Genomic DNA, 14,058 nt, shown 5'->3' on the forward strand with positions numbered 1-14,058 from the left:
TCTGCATCAGACCTGGTTTTCCTGCTTTTGCAGATTGTGGGAGAAGTTTCCTATTTATTGTGTAAAAAGCTATACATGCCTTGTTTGACGTATCTGTTACAGCAATTGATTTCAGCTGTTGTGTCCATTTTCTTCTTAGACACAGAATTGTTTGACATAATTCTTTAACAGGATGTGACATAAGACCAACAATTTCTGCAAGATATATACCAATGTTATTTAGTATTATTTATACACTATAATAGTATTTATTAATATTTTGAATTAGCTTTTTCATTTATTTTTCAAATTAGCAGTTTTCATTTTAATATAATATCATCACGTCATCTAAAAGTTCATCTAATATTTATATTTTACTTTCTTTTCACCTTTATTTCAATTAGCAAAAATGATTTTTAATAGTTTACAACAACAACATTGATATATACTGAATTTATACTCACAGGCTCACCTTGGGGCCCCACTGGCCCCATGGGTCCCCGTTGGATGCGATACATATTCCCATCAGAGCCACGCACAAGGTCTCCATGCCTGCCTGTAAGTATAACGGTACCTGGGTGCTCCTCAGATCCCCAACCAGACCCTGCAGGGATATCTGGAGTCTTGGATATTGTTCTTCCACTGCCTTTTGAGATGCCCTCCCAAGAACTTGTACTAACAGGAGCCTGTGTGGTGGCCCCTAAATCCTCTTTTAACAAGTTTGATTCTCGATCCTCAGGACTGGAGGTGGTTTCTAGGTGGATTTCTCCACTAGATACAGTACTTCCGGTAGGTTTCTTGGGTACCTGAACATCCAGGTTGATAATTGTGGTATCCACTGGTTTCTTTGGTGAAGGTTTGCCAGGTTTGTGCTTGTCAGTGGTGATGTTTTCATCTAGATGTTTAGATGTGGATTCTGGTTTTCCATCACGACTGCCTGTAGTGTCAGTTGGGATGGTTTTGGAAGGTTTACCACCATTTTTGGACAAGACGTTTTGGTCCACAAGGTCTGTATCCTCATCCACCTCAAACACATCACCTCGCCCCACAAGGACAGGACGTTTGGATCCAGTGGGCAGAGTACCATCACCACGTATAATCCCACGTCTACGGAGACCCTATTAACATAAAGAACTTACTTAATGTGTGCCAAGAAGCTTTATTTTCAGCATAACATGTTTAATGTAGATGTAATCACTTGTATTTGTTCATAATGTCTAATTTACCATGAGAATGTTTATGTGATTTGATTAAAGCTGTAATCTCCATTTTAACATATGGTTGTTAAGTTGCTGCTGTTAACAGATGTTCAGGTAAATACGAGTGTTTAATAATTCCAGGAAGATAAACAACAATCATTTAAACTATTAAGCATCTTGTAGCAATCAGCAATAATCTACTGAGTTCTGACATCATGTAAAAATCAGATGTGCGTGAGTTACATGCACGGCTTACACATCTGTGCCACTCCAACAAGGCATCCTTCCATGTCTACATCACACTGGTAGTTAAAGAGTCAAAATAGAGTGACAGTGACACAAAACACTCACACAAACAACATTTGATCATGCTGAGACAAAGTCAATGAGATTTGGAGAGAGATACAAAAAGAAAAAAGAAAAAAAAAAATGACATAAAATCATGGTCTGGATTCCATATGATCTTGGCTTGGTTCTGAATGATGAGAAGGGAAATGAAAAACAGCCGCTCTCTGTGATGAAACACCCACATCACGGTATCAAACGCAGGGAATTGTTGCAGTATATCAAAATGACATTGAACAAAATTGAAACATGTGTCTCTTTAAAGTCTGCTGTGATTCTGTCTAGTTGCTTTATTTGCATGAAGTGTAAGCCAGGTGTTATAGTAATGTGACTTTTGTAGGACAATATGAGTACTTCGGTTCTCTTGTTGGCATCTGCAGTGTCATCTGCAAGAGAAACTCAAAAAGAGAGTTGGGAGTCGTGAAAGGTTATATGAAGCTATTTATATTTTGCACAGTTATAACCATTCTATTTTGTATTGTCAGATTGGATGTCATGGCTTTATATAAGGTAGCACTTTATTTTACAGTCCTGTTCCCCATACTTATTGTAGTATTTAGAATAACTGGGTAATAACAAGGTACTAACCCTGAACCTACCTCTATAACTAACCTTAATGTAGTTACCTTATATTACCCAGTACTTTCTTAGGTAAGTACACTGTAAGTACACATACAGTAAATTAAAGTGCAACCTTGTATAAAATAATTACATTAATATATTAATAAATATGTGAAAACAAATGTGAAATAAATTTTACATATATTGTGTGTGTGTGTGTGTATATATATATATATATATATATATATATATATATATATATATACACATATATATATATATATATATACACACACACACACACACACACATACGTAAGCAATAAGGTACAAGAGGCTGTGCTGTATCATGAGTAAGTCAGAGCGGAGTGCCTGCAACCTCTTCAGCCGTGACTTATTCATGATACAGCACTAGCCTCGAGTACCCTTTTGCTTTTATAAAACGGTTACCACACAATACAAATATTAAAGCCAAAAGTATGTATCAATGCAACTTTCATGAAGTAAACTTTCACTAAGCCTTCCTTCCGCCAGAAAAAATAGTCCCTGACCGTGGAACAGCAACAGAAGTTACATTATTATGCCATTACATGGCAGCAAAGACTGTCTTTATGAGTGTGTCAGTCAGTAGCGAAGACTTATACATTGAAAAGACTGATATTGTGAACACGGAACAAGACACAACTGACAAATGCTTTGACTAGTGCTGTCAGTCACGGGAAAACCCCTTAACTGTTAAAAGGACAAGATAATACATCAGAGATTTAAACAGATTTTGTATTATGAACATAGGACTAAATGCTAAATCTGAATGCAAGTAATAAACTTGCTCACTCGATCTCTTTCTCACAATACTCTTCTACATAATACAGTAAGCTTCATATATATATATATATATATATACACACATACATACATACACACACACACACATATTATAAATGTATTTAATATATATTATTTTGTTATATGTTATTTATTTTTACACACCATTTATATATATATATATATATATATATATATACACACACACACACACACACACTATATACTATTCACTATATGTATACTTTTATATATATAGTGAATAATATGTCAGTCAGCAAGATGACATCCGACTGTTGCCTGTAAAGGTGAGATAGAAGAGCGAAGGAAGGAAACTTGGGTAAAATCAGACCCTCTGGTCTAATACTGACTAACAATGGCTCTTTCTGTGGCCATAGCCTGCTAAACCGACACTTGATCTCCACCTGGCTACGAAGGGCTGTCATCCAGCTTATCTTCCTGCTGTTGGTCTGATATCCCTCTAATAGCCTGCCAAAGAGGGTCTGAACACACTGACTCACATTAAGTGCCCAGTCACCCAGAAAAGAGCAACTTCCACTCCAGTTATAGCTATAATACCATTTGGCCACTAGGGGGCTTCCTGTGACTAGGACCACCAAGAAAACATACTTCACTGCTGCAGTGCTTTGTTCTTAATTAGTAATCAGAGACCTTTGTTTGTTTTTCTCTTTCACAAAGTTAGAAAATAGAGGCAGAATTTGATCACTGAAAAAAAGCAGTCACTAAAGTGATTTTCTCCTAGTGAGCGATAAAACTGAACACTTATCTAGGGACCAGAATAACAGAGACACCTAGCAACCATACAGCAACAATCCAAGATTGTGGTAGTGACTTTTACACAACAATCCCCTACTCACACTGACTGTCCTGACAAGTGGGGGAAATACAGAAGCTGTGACAAGATTAGGCAAAGATCTGTCTGTAGGAATATGACTATTGTGACATAATCCAGATCAACGATCACTTCAAGAATGAATGTTCCCAGAGCTTTCGCTGTGATGTGCAACCCTGCTGCTATTGAAGGTCTGTTACAGAAACCTTCCCTGACTGAACACAGTTTAGACAGATCAGTGACAGGTCTGCAGGAGAGGTAAAGAGTTTCGTACAAAATAAAAGGGATATGCCTTTTGGCTCCAGAGACATTACTTACACACGCGTCTACATGCCAGCTAAATCTAAAGAAACTCGCCTATTATTATACTTCAGTTCTGAAAGGTACAAATTTACATTTAATGACTTGGTCTGTAAATATACAAGTGAGCCTACAAAACAAGGGTCTAGTACATACAATCACGCATACGCATAAGTCAGCACAAAAGGAGACTTGAAAGATGGCGACTATCTGTAAATCTATCACAGAGACACAGGTATTTATGGGCAATGTCAAACCAGCCGTATCTTGCATTTTGACTGATTTAAATATAGTGTCCCATAAAATGTTTCTCATAAAGCAATGTCCTACATTTCCAAAGAAAGTGGGAACTGGGACTAAAATTTAATATGGAGAAAAGATGGTTAGGCGCAAAAATAAAATTAAGTAAGAAAACACCATCTGCAGAAATAAGTGAATTCATTCTCAGTCTTATCCATTGTTATATTGGTCTTGTTATAAAACGGTTGTTTTCCTGCCACACAGAGTTTTTAAATACAATGTCAGGCTGGGAATTCAATTTAGCTCTATGCATATAATAATAATAAAACAAATCCTATAAAAAAAAAAAAACAGTATGGTAGAATAAGCAGCAAAAAGAAAAATGAAAAAAGAGAGTGCAAAAAAAAAAAAAGAAAAAAAATCAAATGCAAAACCAATAAATGTCAAATATAGTCAAAATCTGCACCCTGACACTGGAAATGAACCCAGCGTTTGTGGTAATAAAGGTCGAACTAGCTCAGTGAAAACTATTTCCCTCATATAACCCTAAACCACTGTAACCTCTCACATCTGCAGCCAAACCACTGTCAGCCTTCAGGAGAGATGGACTAACACTTGATTACACGCATGTGTCTTATTTTTCAACACGAATATTTATACACATACTAAAAACCACAAAAAAATGAAATCAAAGTGGAGCTTCATTAAGTGTTGGATTACCGCAAACCCACGTGTCATTATTAGATAGGAGTTAATTCATGATTTGTAAGAACAATTTTCCCAAACAAACACATTTTGGAAAGTTTTCCAGAATTAAGCCATACCTTTGGAATGTGATTCCTCTGACCTTGCGCTCCAAATCTCATTAAATCCAACAGAAACCATCCTAGCAAACACATCCAGACCCTCATGGTGGCACACATACATACATACACACATTCACTCACACATACATCATCAACAACAAAAATGCAGTGAAACACTGTCAAGGTTAGCCAAATACGTGCAAAACACGCTAGCACACCCACAAACTCTCAATCCACCCACATACACGCAGATTACATGCAGACACACACATATCATCTACTTCACACAATGAGACACCTGTTTGGCTGTGTGGCCTCGGGGAAAATTGAGCGGGTGTATGTGCGAGGGTGCGCTCTTGTCTTTGTGAGTGGTTAAGAACGCTTGTAGTGTCCAGATACAAGTACTTACATGCTTGCTGAGGTGGATCAGAATTAACTGACAGAAACAATATGATTTATACAATAACTTTCTGCTAAAAGGGACAAATGGACCATTGGGAAATTCATACACTGCCCACATGCAGACACATTTGAGCATCATTTGAGAGGATGAAGTTCCTTGACAGCTTGTTGAGATTCTGCTGATGTGAATTATGTGCAAGTAGAAGAAAAAAAAAGTGCCCTGAATCACAGAGAAGGTCTGTGATTCAGGGCACTAAAGGCCCTAAATCAAAGAGGAGGCCATCCACACTCTTCACCCACAAAGCAGAAAGCAATGTGAAGTCTTCATGGAGACAATCCACAGAGATCTGTCACAAGGGTCCTTCCCAAATAGCAGATAATTGCTTCCAGAAAATTCCAGTCAGTTCTGGATTTGTAGGACCCTGATGAGTTTTGATAAGTTTGTCTGTCTGTCTATCAGTATCTACTGTATCTTCTTATATCTATCTACAGTAGTGGAGCGCCAGTCACACTCATCAGGAAAATTGGGAATTGAAATTGAAACACACACAAACACATTTTTAACAAATCAAACGTCATTAATAGCGGTTCACTTCCGCGATTTAGTATGATTGCGTTCATATCAGCAGTGAACCTTACCGGAGTTCACATGAACTGTACCCCAGACCACTCTTTTTAAGCTCGTGTACGAACTCTGACGTCAATTGAACCAAAAGTGCTATTGTGAAAGCACCCAACTTTGCATTAACTGCATGTGATTTATTGTGGGTTTGGGGATGGACGGTACTAAATTACTGTCTCAGAACTGATAATTACAGCCAGTGGAGTTGAGGTCTGTGACTGCCCGAGGATAGAGACACAGGAGGAGAGCAGGCGTGATATAGACGCCTGCACAATGACATTTAATTATGGAGTTTTCAGTAAACCATCATACACACCAAAAAGGGAAAAATGCCTTAACTTATGTAACAATTTGCAAAGCTGAACTCTAAAAGAGGAGAATGTCACATAATCACATGGTGCTGTTACTCTTGGTTATTGTCATTGTGACATCCAAATGGGAAACAAGTTTTCGCACATGTATAAATATTAACTTAATTACAAACACATTCATATTTGTTGTATTAAACAACTGCCAGCTGGAAACGGATCAATCTGAATTGATCAAACAGATTTTTTATAGATGGAATTCTCAGCAGCTGTCTTGACCAAAAACCAAAACTTTTTAGAACTTAAGTGTAATTTGTATTTACATTAAATTTATTTACATCTCTTGGATAAAAAAGTTGTAATAAAATTCTATTGACTAACTCAAAATTGTCTCATGTAAGCATTGATAAAAGCCTGATAGAATCAAGTCATAAAAATATATTTTTTATTTTTTTATCCCATCAATGAATTCCTCGGTACACTCCAATGAGACATGGAAATGGCATGCACTGCACACTACATAAAAAAAAGAGACAAGAAAACAACTTATTGCTTCAATTATTACTAAGATGACAGATGTGTTCATAGACTCATAACTCTTAAATAGTTTTTTTTTTTTTTTTTTTTTTAAAATCCATGGTTGCACCTCACCAACTAAGCATGTGTGCCAGTATGTGTGTAAACATCTTTGTAGACTCTTGCTAATAAAAAAAAAAGTGATGCAAGAGGCTTGGAAAGCCAGAAAAATAGGAACCTACAATATCATTCAAAAGTCTGGGGATTTTTTTTTATGCTTTTGAAAGAAGTCTCTTATTCTTACCAAAGTTGCATTTATTTGATCAAAAATACAGTAAAAACAGAAATATTGTGAAATATAATTACAATTTAAAATACAGTTTCTTTTAATTGAATACATTAAAATGTAATTTATTCCTGTGATGGCAAAGCTGAATTTTCAGCATCATTACTTCAGTCTTCAGTGTAAAATGATCCTTCAGAAATCATTCTAATATGCTGATTTAGTGCTCAAGAAACACTTATTATTATCAATGTTGAAAACAGTTGTGCTGTTTAATATTTTTGTTGAAACCGTTAAACAGGAATCTTTTTAAAGAATCTTTGATGAAAAGAAAGTTCAAAAGAACAGCATTTATTTGAAATATAAATCTTTTGTAACATTACAAATGTCTTTACTGTCACTCTTGACTACAGTTAATGCATCCTTGCTGAATAAAAAGTATTAATTTCTATTAAAAAAAGGGTCCAATTCTCACTATTAACTAACAATTAACTACGACTTTAGCCTCAATAAACTCCTAATTACTGCTTATTAATAGTTAGGTAGTTGTTAAGTTTAGGTATTCGGATGTAGAATATGGTCATGCAGAATAAGGCATCAATATGTGCTTTATAAGTACTAATAAACAGCAATATTTTAGTAATATGCGTGCTAATAAGCATAAAAAATGTTAATAGTGAGAATTGGACCCGAAACTTGTTACCAAAAATCTTTGACCCCAATCATTTGAGAAGTAGTACTGTATATCACAGCATTGAGAAATAAATCAGGAAAACAAAAGACAATTAAAGGTCAAGTGTCTAAACTTATATAACAAATTAGCCTTTTGTTCAAAGCTCTGCCTTCTCAAGAACCAATAATAACAACTCTTCGGGCAGAGAATGACAGATGACAAAATGGACAAAATGCACTCAACCTATCTTTCAACCTTTGTCCCTGATATCAGGAAGAAGAGGTGAGGAAATTAGCCGCTCAGGTTCTTTGTAAATGAAGATCTTCTATAAACAACATTTCCATAGTGTTTAGCATAGCTGGCATTGTCTCATGCATGTTCTCACTTTTGCTCATGAACAAATAAACTACCTTTAAACACAGATCATACATTTATTACTTCATACTCGCAGACAGAGTGAGTTCAAAGGCACGTCTGGAGCTGTTGAATCCTTCACAGCCTGTCTGAGTAATTCTGACACTTCCCTAGAGGAGTACTCAGTCCAACTCAAACCTAATTTCAGTGCAGAGCAAATCAATTACAGGTTTGTGCCAACCTCTGCCAAATGAAACCCACAAAAAGAACAAGTCTATTTCTAAACACACTAACACCACTTTTAAACATACACACTGCCCCTGTAGACTGAGCAGAACAACCCAAAACAAATAAACAGAAACAGACAGACACAGACACATATGCATTTTAAACTTTGGCAATCGCACATGTCACCCAGTGGGTCAAGCAAACATGTTCTATAACATTTACACATAAAAACTCATTTCTCGACAGGGCCTTTGCTCCAGACCTTGAGCCGCACGGTGCTTATATACTGTTGAAGTAGGTTACTGTACTGTATATATAAGTGGGTTGCCTTCCCTCTCTTCTCTCCCTTAAATTGGCAAAAAGCTTTAATATTAATACTACTAATAATAATGGTTTGGGGTATCATTCATGTAACAGTACTGGTCAGTGGACAAGGTAAACAGTACTACACACATACTTAGACATATACATAATATATCTACCTTATTTTTCAGGTAAGAGCGAACACGGCCATTTGTAAATTTAATGTCTTCCGGTGTCATTCGCTTCCAGTTACTTTTAGCTGTACAAAACAGCTCGTTATGCTGCTTGATATTGCAAACTGGTATTTCTTACCATATTATTTTAATGTATTGTCTTAATTATAAACATGATGGTTTGTAGCAGTTATACAGTTTACTGCACTTTGATATTCTTGTTATTTCCCTATAGCGGCTAATAAATCGGAAGTCTTGCACATTCACAGAAAACACTTTACTTCTGCATTGAAAAATAAGGTGGAAAATACAGTGCCTTGTGAAAGTATTCACATTTTGTTATGTTGCTTCCTTAAACTACTTTAAATTACTTTTTTTCCACATTAATCTACACTCCATACACCATAATGAGAAAGCAAAAAACAGATGTGTGACAACTTAGCAACCCTTAACCCCTTACTTGTAGCACCTTTACAACCTCAAGTCTTTTTGGGTATGACGTGAGAAGCTGTGCACATCTGCATTTGGCGATTTTCTGCCATTCTTCTCCTCAGATCCACTTAAGCTCTGTTAGGTTGGATAGGTGGACAGACATTTTCAGGTTTCTTCAGAGATGTTTGATTGGGTTCAAGCCCAGGCTCTGGCTGGGACGCTCAAGGACATTCACAGAGTTGTCCATAAGCCACTCTTGCATTGTCTTAGCTGTATGCTTAGGGTCATTGTCCTGTTGGAAGGACTGCCCAGTCCAAGGTTCTGAATGCTTTGGACTAGGTTTTCATTAAGGCCAACTATATTTGATAAAAACACCCCCACAGCATGATGCTGCCACCACCACTCTTTACTGATGGGATGGTATTGTGCAGGTGATGAGCAGTGCCTACTTTCTTCCATATATGACGCTTGGAACTGAGGTTCATCAGACCAGAGAATATTGTTTCTCATAGGCTGAGAGAGTCCTGCAGGTGTTTTTTTGCAAATTCCAAGTGGGTTTTCATGTGTCTTCACTGAGGAGAGACTTGAGTCTGGCTACTTTGCCATAAAGCCCTGATCGCTGGGGTGTTGCAGTGATATTTGTCCTTCTGTAAATTTCTCCTATCTCCATGTATGATCATGGAGCTCAACCAGAGTGACCATCAGCTTCTTGGTCACCACTCTAACCAATGCCCTTCTCCATCGATTGCTCAGTTTGGCCAGGAGGTCAGCTCTAGGAAGAGACCGGGTTGTTCCAGACTTCTTTCATTAAGGATTATGGAGGCTACATGCTTCTGTGAACCTTCAGTACAGCAGATTTTTTTTTGTAGTCTTTTTTTGACCTCATTTGGTTTTACTCTGACATGTACTTTCAGCAGTTAGACTATATTGAGAGATGTGTGCCTTTCCAAATCATACCCATTCAATTGACTTTGCACAGGGTAACTCCACTTGAAGTGTAGTAACATCTACAAGCGAAATTGGAAAGCTCCTGCAGAGCTAAATTTCAAGTGTCCCAGAAAAGCGTAAGAATACTTTGCAATGTAATTATTATTATTATTATTATTATTATTAATAAATTTGCAAAAGTTGTCACTTATCTTTTTTTTTCTTTGTCATTATGGTATATGGAGTGGGAGTGTAGATTAATGTGAAAAAAAAAAAAAAAGTAATTTAAAGTAGTTTAACACAAGGCAACAACATAAAATGTGAAAAAATGAAGGGGTTTGAATACTTTTGCAAGCCACTGTATATACATCAAGTAATTGAGTCTCTCAAGACCCAAAAATATGCATACATACACGTATCCAACTAAACATTCTTGACTTGGGCCTCAAAGCTGTGACATTGGAAATGAGTGATGAGCTAATTTAGCGATTACCTTTGACCTCTGACCTCTTGTTGGGTTTAAGAGATCAAAGAAAACCATAAGTTTCCCATTAATCCATCCAGGAAACTGGCAAACCAAAAATGGCAGTGGCATCAAAGCGAAACACCACAACAAAACGTTCATAGTCAAGAGGTTATGCCACAAGAGAGACCGAAACTAGAGAAATAAAACAGGTTATTTAAAAAAAAAAAATCTGTTCTTTAGTCTTTGAAATCCCTCACCTTTTTGACATAACATAATGAAGTCCAGGTGATTGATTGAGGCACTAGATGTTTTAATCATGCTATGGTCTCACCGAAAGAAACATTTGGTTTTGAATCAAAAGGAATATGGAGTCCATCAATATTTATACAGCAGCCAAACACACGGACTGACTCAACTGCTATAGCTCAACTGCACCACACACCATCTTTATTTGGCTTAATAGAAGACAGAGGAGATTTGGAAAGCCTGTTTGGGTTTGATATGTGATTACTGGTTCACAGGTTCACTGTTTGAAGACTGTAATTCGTTTTCATCAGGATTTTTTTTTATACTGTATACACAAACACAGGAGTGTAAATTAAATATTAAATGACTATCAGTCTGACAGGAGGTGTGTAAATACAAATTCTTAAAGCTTCTTAAAAGGTATAAGATTATTAATGGTAATATAAACTGAAAGTCCATGTGTAATGCTTTAGGCTACAATTTTAAGCAGTTATATCCACATCAAACATGCAATCAAAATATGATTTACAAAACTAAATTACTCATCAGTGCTTCTTGTAAGTAAAAACAACCCTACGGAGGTAACTGTGGGAACCAACTCTTTCCGAGATGAGTATTCTGTTTAAATCACAAAAAAGTAAGTCACAATGTGCCCAGAGCAGATAGGATTGAGCAATTCCTTATTCAATTAATTTATAAAACTGCAGGAGAATACCAATATCAATATATTTAATAGTATTTTTAGGCTGTTTGATCTTTTGCTAGATAATTTAATGGCTGGTTTAGACAGATACAGGTTACTTCACCCAAAATTCTGTCATCAAAATTCACTCATATCGCTCCAAAGCCGTTTTTCTTTCTTCCATGAAACACACAAGAAGGCATACTAGAGATTGTCAAAAGTGCTCTCATTCATAATGGGAACTAAGGCTGTTGAGCTCCCAAAATAACCAAAAAGCAACATAAATCTAGCATAAAAGTGGTTTATATGACTTGTCCGCTATATTCCTATTCCTACATAGTGTTGTGAAGCTGTATGATAACAGACTAAATCTCATTCAGTTCAAATATGGATTCAGAAGACTAACTCAAACACTTTTTTTTCATGTTTGACATGTGTGACAGTCCTCTTCTTTCTTTGTGGTAAATAAAAGATCACTCTAGACATTGTGCAATACATCCTCTTTTGTGTTTCACAGAAGGTCATATGGGTTTGGAATGACAAAAGGATGAGTAAATGATTGAATTTTCATTTTGGTGTGAACCTGGTAATTTACTACATATACAGTAAAGATGAAAAATAACAGTATTAATACTTACAGTCAGTTTTGCACGAATAGAGTCATTGTCCTTTGCTGACACTAATAAGTCTTCCAGGTCATTTGAGGACAGCAAAAGTTCCTGGACAGAGAAAGAGAAAAGATATAGACAGAAAAGATGAATAATGAGATTAAAAAAAGAAATGAATTGCAGTGGCACACAGTTACAAATACTACGATATTTTGACACAAAGCCATCTGTTACTTAGTAGAAAGTAGCCTGATTTAGAAGTCGTCAACATGGGTAGGTTGTATAACATTCCTTGTACAGTATGGCTCGCTCACCTCTACAGTGTGTATGCGAGGAGAGCGAGGAGGTTTGTGTCCGGTTCCGCCACACTGGGATTGGAAAACAGCACACTGATCTCGAGCTGCATCTGGTTCTCCCATCAAAAATGCCACCTGCATCAGATCACCCTGAAGAAACAAGGCAAATTAAACAATTACACCTATACAGATGCATACATACAACCCATATGGTCACAAGGTGCATATATGCAATGCATGAATGCTTAGACACACAAACACATAAGCATGCACTAAGTATGCTCCAATCGTTCGGCCGCAGATCGGTATCAATCAATAAATCACATTCTATGACTCGATCGGGAGTCACTAAAATAGGTCGATCTCACCAACCGATGGCAAATTGATGACGTCAGACTTTAGCACCGCTGTTCTATGTGCGCGCGTTGTATAAAGCTGCACATAAAGCTGCTGCTCATACAGCACGCGAGTACTTATCTTACTGGGCTTGAACTTATGTGTCAAAATGCCTGTCTTTGCGAGTATCTTCGTAAACGCAGTCGTTTATGCCTAATTGAATGTAAACGGTACATTTGGTGTTAAAGTGAAAGTGCATTGGAATGGAAAAAACGTGTTCTGTGTGAACGGCACTATATTTGTTCATTATTATCGACTAAGCAACGTCGGCTCAACTTTAATCACATAAATGTTGACTTTTGAAAAAATCTGAAGTCATTCAACCCCTACCCCAAAATGCAGAAAAGCGAAGAGAATTCTGCCATACCAACTTAAGTAGTACGTAGGAAGAAAGGAAGAACACAAATACTCAGCACTTTCTGAATAATATTCGTAATCATTTTTGTATAAGACTACTCATTTTTTTCATTTAGGAGTTGCAGTGTTTCTATTTGTTTTTGTCATCAGTCACACACTGGGCAATGTTTAATTACATCTTATGGGTTGTAATTATGTTCAGTTTGACATGAAGTCTTGTAGGCTCTTTAATAAGTTTAGTATCCTAATATGGATGGGTTTTGCATAAGCCCTGTTTTTAAAGGCCTATTAAAATGTTAATTGTAAAATGAATATTTGTTGTGCTTATTTATTTGCTTAATCAATAGCATTACTGTAAATAATGTCTGTGGTATTACTTATCTGGAAAAAAAACACTGACATTTATCAAAGCTTAATTATTACTTATATATATCTTGAATGATTGGGGTTGGCCGATCATGATGACAAAAAAAGTGGTAATCTCTATCGGCTGCAAAAAGTCTGATCGGAGCATCCCTAGCATGCAACTTATTAAGTCTTCATTAGCAACCATTTCATAAAACAATTATGAGTTTAGATCTGTTAACGTCAAATAATATAATGTTCTCAAAGTGTTGTCATGGAAGTCAAGAAATTTGCTAAAATGCTAAGTCTCACCATGTTACCCCATGACTGAGTT

At 36.5% G+C, this 14,058-nt stretch overlaps 1 protein-coding gene across 1 annotated transcript in view; it reads right to left on the reverse strand.

Moving 5' to 3' along the window:
• Positions 1 to 14,058, reverse strand: part of si:ch211-196i2.1 (collagen alpha-1(I) chain) — a 70,146-nt gene that overhangs the window by 31,224 nt on the left and 24,864 nt on the right. Inside the window, exons 5-7 of the mRNA XM_051876933.1 lie at positions 12,645 to 12,776; positions 12,361 to 12,441; positions 444 to 1,097 (exon numbers count right to left, since the gene is read on the reverse strand). Of these exons, the coding sequence (XP_051732893.1) occupies positions 444 to 1,097; positions 12,361 to 12,441; positions 12,645 to 12,776 (867 nt within the window). The remainder of the gene's footprint in view (positions 1 to 443; positions 1,098 to 12,360; positions 12,442 to 12,644; positions 12,777 to 14,058) is intronic.

The sequence above is a fragment of the Ctenopharyngodon idella genome, chromosome 21, assembly GCF_019924925.1.
Source record: "Ctenopharyngodon idella isolate HZGC_01 chromosome 21, HZGC01, whole genome shotgun sequence".
NCBI lineage: Eukaryota > Metazoa > Chordata > Actinopteri > Cypriniformes > Xenocyprididae > Ctenopharyngodon > Ctenopharyngodon idella.